Below are 15,531 nucleotides of genomic sequence, written 5' to 3'. Positions count from 1 at the left end.
TAATGTAACTCGAAAAATACAAGTTTGGACTTTAATGTACACATTTTTAGCTTTACTTTAGCCTGGAAGATATTGATTATTATTCATTTTAACCCAAGTGTACTGCTTTACTCTGGGGTATAAATTCCTCCAGACATCAACCAGGCTTTGAACCTTTAAAATAGCAGACAGTTCAGAAGACATTACATGTTTAACATCTGGGTTTTTACACCTGAGCACAATGAGTATGATTGGGGACATTATTTTTCCGTATTGTAGCATTTCATTAACAATCAGCTCATCTTTAATGAAAGGCAGGATATTTGAAAGGATAACTTTAGGGTGACATGGGAAGCTAAAGGCAAGACGCTGACAAAACTCTCTTTGACCCATAAACCTTCAACATTCCTGTTCACAAACAGTTCATTGCTAAGAAAAATGACGATGGCACACCACTCACTCCACACAAACCCCTCCCACAATCCTCAGAGAGAGAGAGAGAGAGAGAGAAAGAGGAGAGAAGAAAGGAATCCTTGCACTATAATGCAATACACTTTATTTTTGTAAACAATGTTCTGTAAAAAAAAAAAAAAAAACTTTTACATAAAGTATTGGTCGCAAAAAAGATTTACAGTGTTCAACACTATTATACAAATTTTGTTCATGAAAAAAGCAATTAAATAAGACAAAAATCAAAATTCAAAGTAAAGGCCAAGTAAACACTTCTCGGACTGGTTCCTAGCTAATAGTATCCCTTTGAAAATCATTAAAAAGAATAATAAATGTGTACTGAAAAGTAAATTCAAACAATAGTCATTGTATTGTGCAGCAAACCCTAACCTTTACTTTTTGTAACATGACAAATGGTTTTATACATTTCAAGCTGAAAAAAAAAGAAAAGAAAATCAGCAAGACCACAAAGTAACACTTCAAAAAAGGTCCAGAACACCCTGCATCATTTAGATATACACAGTATATATGAATACTTATCTAGTTCTTGCAGACCTTCAGGTTTCAGACATTTAACACACGAGGAACATAATCCCCAGTTAATCTGCAGAAGATGCATTTATGGCATCAGTCAATTAGTTTATTTCCAGTGCTCAGAACACTGCATATTTAAGATAAATTGTATACATCATGCTACATGAACCTTGTTTTCCTTTTCCATAAATTTCTTTTTGTACTCTAGAAAAGTACAGTTGGCAGGTGTTTTACCAAGGTCAGGGCTAGCAGGTGATTTAGAGGGAGTTTGGTCTTGAGGATGAGTGCCAATATCACCGTTCTGTATCCAGTAACCTATTGAAAAAAAAGTTAACAAAAAATAATAAATTTGAACAAACCAAAAAAAAAAAACTGTACAATGTCAACTACTTTCACATGACATCACCTAATCTAATGTAAAAACACTTTTCACCAGAAATATAACCTTATGTACAAAAGGCAACAAAGCAAAGCAAGAATTAAAAGAGCATTAGGCAAGGTAGTTCTGGTTGTTTGGGAAAAAATAAGCCCATATGCAGTTTTCAAAAGACAATGACGTAGGAACATTTGTTTAGTTGTTGTCTATACAGTGTGCATACTAACTCTTCAGCAAGTGTGGGTTATCATGACAGTCTCACCTCTGACTTTCCAGGGCAGGGTCTTTGGGCTGTGTTTCATTATTGCTTTTGAGCTTCCCGTCTCTATAGAACACAAACAGATCTAATGAATGATCATTTCTTTGAGACCAAATTAAATATCACAAATATAAATAAATAAATACATACACAAATAAATAATTAAATAAGTAGAAATTATATGAAATAAATCTAAAATGCATTTTGACAATATATCAGTTAGAAACGAATGTCAATCCTGCTGATGTTTAGATCATTTAAAACAGGTCTAACCTTCAACATAAATGCCACAGTACTACATTGCATTTAGATCTGTGGTACTTGCGTAATTCTTTCAGTTAAGTATAATCTCAAAAAAGGAGTCATTATGTTTCAGGCAAATAGTGTAAACAAAATGTAATGCATATCAGTGCGTTATAAGGAAGCTAGTGTTCAAATAAAACTGCAGTACAGTCGCCACCACTTACACCGTACAGGGTTATTTCAGGCAGCCGTTTATATCGGACAAATAGCGTTTGCTGTTTGAATTCCCATTGATTTCAATAACAAAAGGCATATTTTATACCATGTTAAGCACACCGTATATTTTGGGCAAACACAGCTGTTTGATCTCGTTATGTGCCATTCACATAGATTTAAAATAACAAAACGCACTGCTTAGACTGTAGTAAATCGCTCTTACTAATCCACAAATCAGTTGTTTTAACCTTGTTACCTTGCCATTCACATATATTTCAATAAAAAGGCTGCACTTTAGTAAAAGCTTGACAGATCGATCAATCAGCGGTTTGCACCTCGTTACTGAGCGATTACCCCTGTACTGTACCTTGGCTATTTAATCCCTGTATGCAGTGTTGGGTTTATTTACAGTTTGAAAAAAACGGCACTGACTGCAACAACAAGCAAGCAAGCATGGCTGGAAAGACAAAAATGATAAGCATCAGCACAAAAATTCAGTGTGTAAATGAAATGTCTCTGTTAGATGCTGTGCGCTTGTTAAAGCATGCTTGGAACTCTCTGTCAGCAAACGTTGCTGCAAAAAGCTGGGGACAACGTGGGAATGGACTGGATTACAGACTGGGGAAGGGGATGGGAGTACTCTGTAAATAATGTGTGTTTGTAAACTGTGTTATTCTTGTTCAGATCTCTTAGCGTGAGCTGTGTGTGTTTTGGTGCTTGTGAGACTTAGAGCTGAAAGACTGCCTGTGTGTGAGTGCGTCACTGAGGGGGGTGGAAGCAGGTCTGACACGAGCAGTCAGGGATAGGGAGTGTTGGACCAATGAGTGAGGAAGGGGGAGGGACTTGGGAGTGTGTGTGTGTGGTGATGACAAATTGAATGAGAGAAGCAGGATCTGGCAGCGTGAGAGAGAGAAAGAGAGAGAAAGAGAGAGAGGAGTTAATAGAGGTTGAGTTTGTGAGTGAGAGGAGAGGAATGAGAGTCATTGTTCACTAAAAGCTAATACATAAATAAATAAATAAATAAATAAATAAATAAATAAATAAAATATACAGCTGTTTCCTGCTGCTTTGAACCGCAACTGTTCTGTCTCATATCCAGGAAACACTGCAGCTCAGCACTACAATACGTAAATAAATCCTGTTCGTCTGCGGGGCGTATGAACTTAAACCTCAGTCTCGATCTCCTGCCTGTCACTCAGCAGTGACTGCACGCATCTACACGGCTACTCTGACACAAGCATTAATACTCTGTATCTTTCGAAACAAGAGATTTAGGCTCCCTAATTTTTGTAATTGTTACAGCTGTGTATAATGGTATTTAAAACAGGATTCGTTTATCCGCCTTTTTACAGTCATAGGCTTTAATACATCTTTCATTAGTGTAATGAGTGTCTTAAGATTTTTAACCGCATACATGCTTGTTTATTTTGATTACTTTACTGGCAATTGGGGGACATTTTGAACGTCAGGTTATCGTGTGGGAGTTTATAACATCCACGTTAACACAAACACTTTATACCGAATCACGTTAACATAAAAGCGTCCGTTCTAAGCGGTGGCGACTGCACTTACTTTGATCAACAACTCCCACAGCACTCTTTTCCTTTTTTAAATATGCATTGTCTTTAAAGTTGAACAAATTAGACGAGGTTTCAGGCCAGAGCTTGAATTCCAATAGTTTCTTTTCTTTCAAGGCTGGAGCATCAGAAGGCAGATCTTTTCCAGCAGAGGGGCTCTTGCTCCCCGATTTACCCTGCTCTTTAACATCTGGAAGACTGGGAGGCCGCTTTGGTTTCCTAATTAAATGTATGGGTGGCACTTTCCTTTGATTAAGCTGTCCTGACCTCTTAGCTCGGTCACCATCCTTGAACTTAAGTTTTCTAAATGCCATTTTATTGGCTTCATGATTGGACATTTGGGTTTTTCTAGAATCAGTTTTGGGAATCTCTTTTGAGATGCTGCCTTTTGAAGGATTTTCGTCATATGCATACTGAACTGCTCTGTAATCCAATGTATTGGGTTTCACGCTTGCGTTTCCCACATTTGTGTGTGAAGATTGCTCATTGGACTTGTGCTTGCTTGGACTCCATTTTACCTGAAGGGAAGGGATTCTGGAATGAGCCAAGGACCTATCAAAATGACCATCTTTTTTCACTCTGTGGTGCCCAGAACTGCCTGGTTTCCATTTATATTTTCCATCCAGGTTTTCAGAATCATGCTTAATTTCATGGTGCCTTTTCTTCCTTCTCTTTTTTGAATGCTCCTTGTAGCCACTTCCATTCTCAACATATTTAGCAGTTTTTTTTTCATCTGCTATCCTTTTCAAAGGAAGTTTTAAACTGATCACTTTAGGGGGTCGCATTCGGTTACTAAAGGGTCTTGGAATTTTAGGACCCAAAACTGCACCTTGAGAGGACCTACTTGGCTGTTCAAACCCTTCTTTGTTTTTTGAACCAAACAACACCAGGTTCACTGTACTGTCGTTTGTAGTCACAGCTTGTTCAGCTTTATTTGTCTTGGATACCACGTAGTCTTTGGAATTATCAGCTTTTACATCTAGACTGTGTCCGTGTTCCATTTTAGCACTCTTTGATTTTCTACATTTCAGATTTTCTTCTCTCCTACGTTTTCTTTCATGACTTGGTTCACATTTCTGTTGTTCAGAAACATCAAACCTGTATTGAAGCCCCCCTGTAGTTTTCACTGGAGTCACTTCTAACTTCATGTAACGCTTACTGTTTCCGTCATGCTCCTTACTCATTTTAGAAGACTTACTGGCCTCTTGATCGGCATCATAATGCTTTAGTCTCTTCACTGCACAGCTGTTCTCACTCAAGTCATTGGCAGCAGGTCTCTTTTTCTTAAACGAGAGCTGCAACTGAGTTAGACTTTTGTGAAGACTCTGGCTTCCTGTCTTTGAATGCTTTAAGGGGTTTTCATTGTTGTAATCTGTGGAATCATCTGTAGAATTGCCCGCTTCTGAAGAAACCAATCCCTCGCATTTTTCATTTGTATTCTTCACAGCACCTGAATTACTGGGATTCATGGACTCCTCTCTTAAATCTGGTGTGGAGCCAGGCAGATTGACTGTCAAATCTTTTGGGGTTCCTTTTTCTGGAGAGGAATCTTCAGATGAAGATTGAATTTGAACATTTTCTACAGGTCGTTTGGGGGATTTATCTTTTAGTTCCAGGTTTATGTAGACAATCTCTTTATTTTTGGGAGTCCGGTTTAATTGAACCTTTTCTCTGCGTGTGCATTTGGACTCACAGCCATTAATTTTACCTATCCAGCAGGAAAGACAGCAGTAAGTTTCATCAGAGGTAGTTTCATATGTCATCGTTTTTAATGCAGTAGTGGTACTAACCACCTCCCCTGGATTGCCACTTGTTTTGCAGACTTCATTAAAAAATGTCTTTGCATCCTGAGGTTCCAATACTTTTATCTGTGCATTAAATATTGGGTCAACAGGGTCAGAGAGATCAATTACAGAGTCTGTGAGATCAATTACAGTAGAAGATGTTCCATTATTTTCCTGTGTGGAAGGCAGATCTAGAGGATTCTCCTGTTCCTCGCTGTTAATTGACACATTTTGACCCTTGTCTGCATGAAGGTCTGGCTCTGCATCTGTCTTTTGAGGTTTTGCAGTGTCAATGTCATCAATTACAGAAGATGTTTCAATATTTTCCTGTGTTGAATACAGATCTAAAGGGTCCTCCTGTTCTTCACTATTAACCGACTCGTTCTCATTTGCATGAAGGTCTGGTTCTGCATCCGTCTTCTGAGGTTTCACTTCTTCACCAATACAGTCTCTTAAGTTCAGGGACAATATGTTTCCACATTCTTTGTCTATATCATCAAGGTGCTCATTAAGATTTAACCAAGATGACTTATAAACCAGATCAACTGATTCAGAAGCCCCAGGTTCCATAACCCGACATTGATCCGCTATTTTCTCGAACCACTCTGGCTTTACTTCATAAAACAAATGTTCTGATGCATCTGTTCCTAGAGTTGAACAGTTGGCTTCATGCTCCTCTTGCTGGCTGGTATTGGAAAAATGCCAAAATGTACACATGGAAACCATAGTATTGTTTGCATTTTTGAAGTCTTTATAAAAGGCTTTACTTTCTCCACCCCAGTACAGATTTACTATACTTTCCACGACACACATCTGTGATTGAAGAGGATCTTCAGATTTGCATAAAGTTTCAATTAAAACTCTTAACTGTTTGAGAGACCATGAATTTACTGGTACAGTAGACAAATCAAAAGCATCGATTTTTGCATTAGATTCCAAGGAGGAAAGGCTTGAAGGGATTTCAACATCCCTAGTGTCACTTGGTTTATTGTTTTTTTTTGTAGCAGATACTGGAACATTATCTGAAATTTTGTCAGCTGGTGCTGATTGACCTTTTGTTACAGATACAAGAACGCTGTCAGAAGATGAATTGGGAGATTGGGCGTCTGAGACAACTTGTGAAATTATGCTAATTGGAGCTTCTAAATCCTCGGTTGTAGATACAGGATTGTCTGCAGTTATATTTTGATATTGTGAAAAGGAGACAACTTGTGAAATGGTGCATATTGGTACCTCCAGATCTTCATCAGGCCCTGGAATAGTTTCAGAAACCACACATTTGTTGCCATTCGACTGAACTTTTACATCTTCAGACATTTCCTCCATTATATTTTCTAAAGGTTCAGTATTAGAGTAAGCTACTGTAAAGGATGATGCAGGCTCTTCTTGATCTTTTGAGGCAGTTACTGAAATATTTGTCTTGAAATTAGCTTTTGGTTTCAAATCAAAGTTTGCTTCTGCCAGGGAACAGACATTTGTGATTTTAAATGGTAAATCATTATCTGTTTTCTCGGATTCTGGTTTGTACACAGTATCTGTGCATTGCTGCGATATTGGAGGAACAATCGCAACTTGTGGCTCACTTGTTCTCGGCAAGCACGAGCCTAGTAAGAGCTTAGCAATCAAACTTTGTTTTAATTGCTTGTCTTCAGCAGGGGGTGATGCATTCCCTACATTTGCATCCTCTTGGTTGCTTACCAAAGATGCAATTTTGGCTTGCTGTACATTCACATGCTCACTGTTCTCCTGAACCAATGCAGTTGTCATGTTATTGGAACCGTTTGCCTCTGCAGTGGATGGCTTTTCTGTTTGACAGTCAGTTTGTTGTGTAAAAATGCTGTGGATGGCCTCCATCACGTCATTTTGTAGTTGACTCCTCAAAGATAGATCAACTTGTTCGGCTGGACGGGTATAAGTGGCCACTGTAGTATTTGTTATCGACTCCCCTACAGAAGTCTCTCTATTAGTTTGCAGAGAAAGGTTATTCTCCTGGGCATCTACAGGCGGTTGCTGGCTGGCAGATTTACGCAGATTCTCTTTAGATAAAATAGACTCTATTCTCTTAAGAATTGCCGAGGAATGCTGAGCTGTAAATCGCTCTATGTCTTTTTTGTTAATGAGCGGTCCAGTTTGTTTAATGTTTCCAGCTTTTGTAGAGATACCTGGAGACACATTCTGGGGAGTTGGTTGCAATGTTTGACTTCCGTCAGCCATGTGCTGTGTAGAGCAAGTTTGTGGTGGTGTGCTCCCAGCAGAATGATTTCTGCCAATATAGATCACATTTTTAGCAACAAATCCTACTCCCCCAGAATTCTTTTTCACCGTAACCAAGAAGGCTTCTTCTTGTGCTTTTGGGTATGGAGGAGGTAAATGTTTTTCTTTGGATTTGGCATCAGCAGCAGATTGTTGACTGTTTTGATGCACTGATGAAACACTAGATCGTTTATGCTGCTGCACAAGATCTGTCGCTGTAAGGTTAGTTTCCAGAGGTCCATTGGTATTGCAGCTTTCTGGGCCTTGTAAAGATTTTTGGTTTGAATAATCAAGGTTACCTATTTGGGAAGTCATTTCATTTCTTGCTGTCCCCGGATTATTTTCAACACCATTCCCATTGTGGTTTACTGGTCCTAGAGATGACTGCTGGTTTACAAGGTAGGCATGCTGTCCCAAATGGCTGGAGTTTGTAGTTGTGACAGGATATTTTTGTGTCATTGCCATATTCTGAGCACCATTTAAATTGTGTTTTACAGGACCAAGCTTGGCTTGTTGGTTTGAATAATAATTTTGTTGTTTAACCTGGAAAGACGTTGTAACTGCAGCAGAGTTTTCTGTTGTAACAGAATTTTTAGAAGTCACTGGGATACTGTGAGCAACAGTTAAATTGTGTTTTACAGGACCAAGCAAGGCTTGAAGGTTTGTATAATAATTTTGTTGTCCAACCTGGTAAGACGCCACAACCACAGCAGAGTTTTCTGTTGTAATTGGATTTTTAGAAGTCATTGGGATACAGTGAGCACCATTTACATTCTGGTTTACAGGACTGAGCGTGGCTTGCTGGTTTGCATAACAACTTTGTTGTTCCATCTGGGAAGACGTCATCACTGGAGCAGAACTTCCAGGTGTATCTGGATTACTGACTGTTGAGATATTCTGAGCAAAAGTTTGATTGTAGTTCACAGGCATGAGTGAAGATTGCTGGTTTGAATAATACATTTGTTGTCCCACCGGGACGGAACTCAAATCTGGAGCTGCGTTTCCAACTGTAATTTTCTGAATATTGTCAGGACTGCAGTTCACTGGGCCTTGTGGGGATAACCTGTTTGTATAGTGATCATGCTCCATCTGGGTGGACACTGCAGCTATTTTTTCATTCCTTATAGTATCATGTTTTGCCTGATGACCATTTCTATTGTGGTATTCTGGTGCCAGAGAAGATTGCTGGCTTGCATAGCAATGTTGTCCCACCTGGGCGGGGCTTACAACTACTCCCCAATTGCTTGGCGTCCCTGGGATATTCTGAGTATCGTTTCCATGACGGTGTCCCTGATAACTGTTGGTAAAGTAACTATACTGTCCGACCTGGGCAGATGACACGACTGGAGAATAAATTACATTTGTAATCCGACTGTTTGATGTTATTGTGACATTCGGAGAAACATTTCTATTGCTTCCAGAAGATTGCTGGGTTGAGAAGTAACTGAGTTGTCCCATCTGGGAAGATGGCAATCCGGACATGGAATTTCTATTCGTATTAATAGGATTGCCTGATGTAGCTGGAAGAGTCGGAGGATTATTTGCATTGTAGTTTACTAGTGATGAAATATTGTTTGAAAAGTAATTTTGCTGTCCCACATGGGAAGACGTCAAGGGTCCAGAGTTTCCACCTGTAATATTCTTATTACTTGCAGTCACTGGAACGGTCATGTAATACAACCCATTTGGGTAATGTGAAGTGCTCTCAGAATGTACTGGTTTGGTAGAAGCATTGAACTTAGAACTGTGTTTTGCAAAAGCCTGGCGTGCAGACAATGAGTCACTTGTTGGCCCTCTTTCACTGGCAATGGGTGGTCTGTTTGTGTTTTGAATAGAAGACTCTGAAGCTGTACTCCCAAACTGAAAGTTACTATTAACCTGAACATTGTTTGATGTTTGCCAATTTTTGTTGGGGTTCTGAAGAAATGCTCCTGGTAACCCGGAAAAGTTGTTCGTTCCGCCATCAAGTGGATTTGAAGCAGGTATGAAGTTATGTTGAGTCAAGGTGTGCCTGGTGGGACAGTTCTGAGACGGTTCATAGGCGGCTGCCTTTTGGTTATAGGGATACCACACGACAGGCCTGTGCATTGTGCTGGACTCCAATAATGTCACGGTAATGCTTCCTTCAGTTTGTTTACAAGCCAGAAAATTCTGTAAACAGAGAAAAAAAAAAAAAAGGTTACACACTCTCGCAAAATGGTTTTAGATTAGACGTGAACACAATTGTTAAAAACTTGCTAACATTGTAACGTATAAAGGACTGTCAGGTGACAAATATTACAAATTTACATACAAGCCAGGGGCCATATTCACAAAGAATTTACCACCTTTCTAAATGTGTTACAGGACTACCAAGAAACAAAGCGCATCAAGGAGATGTTCTTAAGATAATTTGCCGAGTTATTTAAAAAAAACAGCCTTGCACAGTTGTAAATGTGGTGTATGAAAATGACCTTTTTATACTAATAACCAATTAAGTGTGATGCTAGGTCACAAAAAAAATAAAATTGTTGTATACTGACATCAAAAGACAGGACAAAAATAAAACAAAACAGATACAAGTAGCCTGTTAAAATCGCTAAAATGAAGTGCATGACTAAAAGAGGCAGTGTTCGAAAATTATATTGCCTGGGGCATGTACAGATTTCGGTGAAGCATGTAAAAAATTGCTTACATGGCCGAGTCGGCCACCTACAATTTTTCAGTGCCCTAAAACAAAACGCAAGCTATTACTTTATTACAGATTTAAACTTCCGTATTTGCTCCCACAATTTTTTTATTTTTTTACCTACACCACTTCCAGCTAGCATCTCATGTGTTCTAGTATTGTGTCCCTGTGCGAACAGCAGAATGTGATGCTCGAGTGTTTTGCACTGCTATTGGTTAAGCTATTCTGCTGTCTGAAATAACAAAAAGCGTTTAATCAGAGATTCAGCAAATCGAGCATTTTTTTAAAGTTTATTTTAAAATAAATGTTATTTTTCAGTAAAAACAAGTTTAAATTGCAGCATGTTTGTTCTGCTATTTATTATTATTATTATTATTATTTATTTCTTAGCAGACGCCCTTATCCAGGGCGACTTACAATTGTTACAACATATCACATTATTTCACATTATACAGATATCACATTAATTTTACATACAATTACCCCATATACAGTTGGGTTTTTACTGGAGCAATCTAGGTAAAGTACCTTGCTCAAGGGTACAACAGCAGTGTCCCCCACTGGGGATTGAACCCACAACCCTCCGGTCAAGAGTCCAGAGCCCTAACCACTACTCCACACTGATTTAATGTCACGTTTGATCACTTCTTTAATTCTCTAGTAGAAGGGGAGGCAAACGGAAGCACAAATCTATTGCATAAACTCCTTTAGTGCTTTGTTGGTGTATTGGCTTACAGATTTTCATATACCCAGACAACAGCTAAATCAAGAATAAACCTTTGGTTTATTAACACTGAAATGGTTCGAGCAATCGCAGATCTACGTCGAAACCTAGCTTAGACATTCCAGGCAGTCTGGTGTCTTTGCAAACTAACAGCATTAATACTATAAAGCAATATGGCTTCGTCACACACCTCAGGCAAAGAAAAAGACAGTCGTTCGAACCAGAGGCTCTGTGTACACCACCAGCAGTCTGCTCGAAAAGTGGTCTTCAAAATATGAGGCGCCATTAGGGAAACAAGTCTCATATAGTCTCATATTAACTGTACCATGCTTGGACTAAGCCTGACCTCTCTCTGTTTCTAAAACATCACCTGTTTTCAGACATCCTGTTTACCTGCAAGGCTAGTTTAATTAAATTCTACTACAAGTGCTTTTCCAAATTCACTGCATGAAGTCATTTTTTGGCCGGATTCAAGAAGTCTCAAACCGGTATCTTTTAGGATAAGAAAAAAGCTTACATCCTATTTTTTTTTTTTTTTTTTTAAGAACTAAACTCTCATTATTATCTTAATATAATGAGGTACATACTCCTATCTTTCTTAAAAGCACCTTCCATTGGTTATCATTCAAGGTTGACAAATCCCGCTTTTAAAAGCCAACAGCAAAACCCTGCTTTGAGGTGCCAAAGACTAAGTCTTATCTTTTGAAGGTCCAATGCCCTTCCAGAATTCTACTGTGTGTCTGGGACAGACTTTTAATTCTTTCACTTTTAAACACTACAGTTTCCCTGTGAATAAATACATCTGTTTATTACTGCAGTAAAAACTTAAATAAATGCAAAACTGTGGCTGTTTTAGTTTTAAATGTAATTCTGTCCAACAGTTGCTTTTTCTTTAATACAAAACTCTGTATTTTTGGCTCACAATCATCCCAATTAAAGTATCTACCATCTCTGTTCCTTATTAGATCAAAACACTTTTTAAAACCTTTGTGCTTACTTGCAATAAAACCAAATAGGTATAACATAGCTTTTTTTGTTTGTTTTAAACATTGTTCTGTCTAGAAAGGGTTACTTTTTTCTTTTTGTTAGTTTGCAATACTTAGCCTCTGGGTTTAGTTCCCAGAAAACTATGACTTAATTTTCAAGCTTAATAAACCAGATGCCTACGTCTACCAAGGTTAACACGGGCTTCAGGGCGCGATAGTGCTTATTAATTCATAAATAAGGGAGACCCTATTTCAGGGACACTGCGGCCTGTTTTACTTTTGGCACTTTCACTGCATATTCTCCCCGGTCACAGCTCACATGGTCGCTCCGTCACACCCACAGTTTCTCATTCAAGTTCAGTGCTGGACTGTCTCCAGTCCCCAGGCTCATGCTTATTATATAACCTCCCGTCATTTTCCATGCTCGAAAACAACACCACACATTCTCCCCACTCATTCACTCACTCCCCCTTCCCACGCTACAGGGCCGGCCCTAGGCTGTGCGGGTCCCTAGGCGGTGATGATTCAGTGCGGGGTCCAGAACATCAAATGAATGCTACAGTAGCAACCGTGTCTTTAAGTTAGTATATAGGTGCATCATGTAATCATATGCACCTACACATACTAACATTATGATACTGTAAATAATATTAATGATGTTAATGTTAATAAATACTTGTTTCCATTAGGTTGTTAGACCTCACCTTTTCATATAATGCACAACTATAAAAGCACTGACAATTCCAGTCTACTTCAAACATATATAGTGCAATGTCACATATACAGTGTGTGTAATATAATATTATATATATATATTATATATATATATATATATATATATATATATATATATATATATATATATATATATACACACACACATACATGCATACACACACACACACACACACACAGTACTGTGCAAAAGTTTTAGGCAGGTGTGAAAAAATGCTGTAAAGAAAGAATGCTTTCAAAAATAGACGTTAATAGTTTATATTTATCAATTAACAAAATGCAAAGTGAGTGAACAGAAGAAAAATCTACTTCAAATCAATATTTGGTGTGACCACCCTTTGCTTTCAAAACAGCATCAATTCTTCTAGGTACACTTGCACACAGTTTTTGAAGGAACTCGGCAGGTAGGTTGGCCCAAACATCTTGGAGAACTAACCACAGTTCTTCTGTGGATTTAGGCAGCCTCAGTTGCTTCTCTCTCTTCATGTAATCCCAGACAGACTCGATGATGTTGAGATCAGGGCTTCTTTGGGGGCCATACCATCACTTCCAGGACTCCTTGTTCTTCTTTACGCTGAAGATAGTTCTTAATGACTTTTGCTGTATGTTTGAGGTCGTTGTCATGCTGCAGAATAAATTTGGGGCCAATCAGATGCCTCCCTGATGGTATTGCATGATGGATAAGTATCTGCCTGTACTTCTCAGCATTGAGGAGACCATTAAATTCTGACCAAATCCCCAACTCCATTTGCAGAAATGCAGCCCCAAACTTGCAAGGAACCTCCACCATGCTTCACTGTTGCCTGCAGACACTCATTCGTGTACCGCTCTCCAGCCCTTCGGCGAACAAACTGCCTTCTGCTACAGCCAAATATTTCAAATTTTGACTCATCAGTCCAGAGCACCTGCTGCCATTTTTCTGCACCCCAGTTCCTGTGTTTTTGTGCATAGTTGAGTCGCTTGGCCTTGTTTCCACGTCGGAGGTATGGCTTTTTGGCCGCAAGTCTTCCATGAAGGCCACTTCTGACCAGACTTCTCCGGACAGTAGATGGGTGTACAGCATTTTTTCACACCTGCCTAAAACTTTTGCACAGTACTGTGTGTGTATATATATATATATATATATATATATATATATATATAAAGCCAGTAGTTTGTCAAGCCCAGTGTCCCAATTCCATAGTGCTTGGCCATCTATCTACTAAACCATTACACACTTCCAGCTCTTAATGAATGGATATTTTAATTACTGTGATACAGGTGAAGTGAAACAACTATACAATCAAGTAAAAACTATGTTGAAATTTAGTATTGATACTTGCAATGACAGCTGTGGTGGGTTGGACTTGCCAGTAGAAGCAAAGGGGAGACTAGGTGTCGTCTAAAGACCCAATTTCTTAATTTAAAAATAGTAGCCTACCCACAAAAGAAAAAAATGCAGGCACATAAATGGTTAAGAAAGCCAAGCAGTTAAAGTAAGCTTGCCTTTCATTACATCATTTGTATCAGTTTTGTTCTCCAAAATAAAGTATTTGTGGTACTCAGTCTGCATCTGTTATTACAAGTTCTGAGTGATTTCAGAACAACTGTTTTGAGTTTAATTTGATGGAATGTTTATTTTATTTATTTATTGTTTTGGGATGTATTATTTGTCATCCTTAATAAAGAGGGCGAATAAAGCAGACCCAATGACATGCTGTTCCAAACACTGTCACCCCCTCCCTCCCTGGAAGTTAAATGAACCATTCTGTAGGCAATCATTCTTTGAATTGTTTACCTCCATGTTAAGAAAGCTATGCATCTTAACAGATGATATATGGTAAAATAACCATTTTTAATCCCCACAGTTATCCCACAGACTTCTAAGCTTACATTTTGAAGAAATGATTTATTACACTTTAGGCGTTAAGGTAAAAAAAAAAAAAAACCTCCCAATGCTAGATTTAGATTTATTTTTTAAAGAACAGTAAAATTCTTTGGCAAATTGACAAACAATGAATCAAGTATATTTACAAACTAACCATTCCAAATACACATTTATACAACTCTAAACATACTCTTCCTGAGGATATTCTGTTAGGTGCTATTTTAATTAATTAATTAATTAATTAATTAATTAAATGGCACCTGAATCAAGTTTCATGTATGTTTTAATCTCTGCATTTTAAATTTTGCACCGAAAACATATTCACTATCAATATATTATCAATTATTTTCTGTTTTGTATTTGTAATTAATTTAGAACAATTTGTATATTTTATTTTTCACTTTGACATTATGGACTTTTTTTGTGTTGATCAGTGGCAAAAACTCCTAATTAAATCCATTTTGATTCCATGCTGTAACACAATAAAATGTGGAAAAGTCCAAGGGGGATGAGCCACTGTATGGAAGTGTAGAATATAATGTAAGGATTGTCTTCAAGGCAAAGACTTCTGAATACGACACCAATAGCAATCAGCTCGATCAGAGATCTTCAGAAGATGGACCACACAACTTGTAGTTAGCAAGTTGAGCGATACTTGACTAGGGTTTTGCCTCGCTTCTTACGTCAGAAGTCTCAATTAAATCTTAAACATTAAATCAGCCTTAACAGCTCCTGTCCTTCAAGTTGATAACATTTTCAAAACACTTTAAAATAAATTGCCTATCATCCCCTAGTCCACCTACATCTCCAAAATATGTAAGGTGAACTTCTGAACTGCTGTTATTCTTTCTTGGTACCAGGGAGTTCCTGAACACAGCAT

At 38.2% G+C, this 15,531-nt stretch overlaps 1 protein-coding gene across 4 annotated transcripts in view; it reads right to left on the bottom strand.

Annotated features, from left to right (window-relative positions):
* Positions 1–518: 518 nt before the first annotated feature.
* Positions 519–15,531, bottom strand: part of si:ch211-106e7.2 (uncharacterized) — a 36,338-nt gene continuing 21,325 nt past the window's right edge. For 2 of the 4 annotated variants that reach the window (XM_034026186.3, XM_059026968.1), the window contains 3 exons: positions 3,630–9,822; positions 1,602–1,664; positions 519–1,278 (listed from right to left, as the gene is read on the bottom strand). In XM_034026186.3, coding sequence (XP_033882077.3) covers positions 1,118–1,278; positions 1,602–1,664; positions 3,630–9,759 — 6,354 coding nt within the window. In that variant the 5' untranslated portion in view covers positions 9,760–9,822 and the 3' untranslated portion in view covers positions 519–1,117. The remainder of the gene's footprint in view (positions 1,279–1,601; positions 1,665–3,629; positions 9,823–15,531) is intronic. The other 2 variants (XM_034026189.3, XM_034026188.3) reach the window with 2 other exon arrangements.

This window comes from Acipenser ruthenus, chromosome 7 (genome assembly GCF_902713425.1).
Source record: "Acipenser ruthenus chromosome 7, fAciRut3.2 maternal haplotype, whole genome shotgun sequence".
In the NCBI taxonomy this organism is placed as follows: domain Eukaryota; kingdom Metazoa; phylum Chordata; class Actinopteri; order Acipenseriformes; family Acipenseridae; genus Acipenser; species Acipenser ruthenus.
The sequence above is the reverse complement of the archived record's forward strand: the minus strand, read 5'-3'. Positions and strand labels throughout refer to the sequence as shown.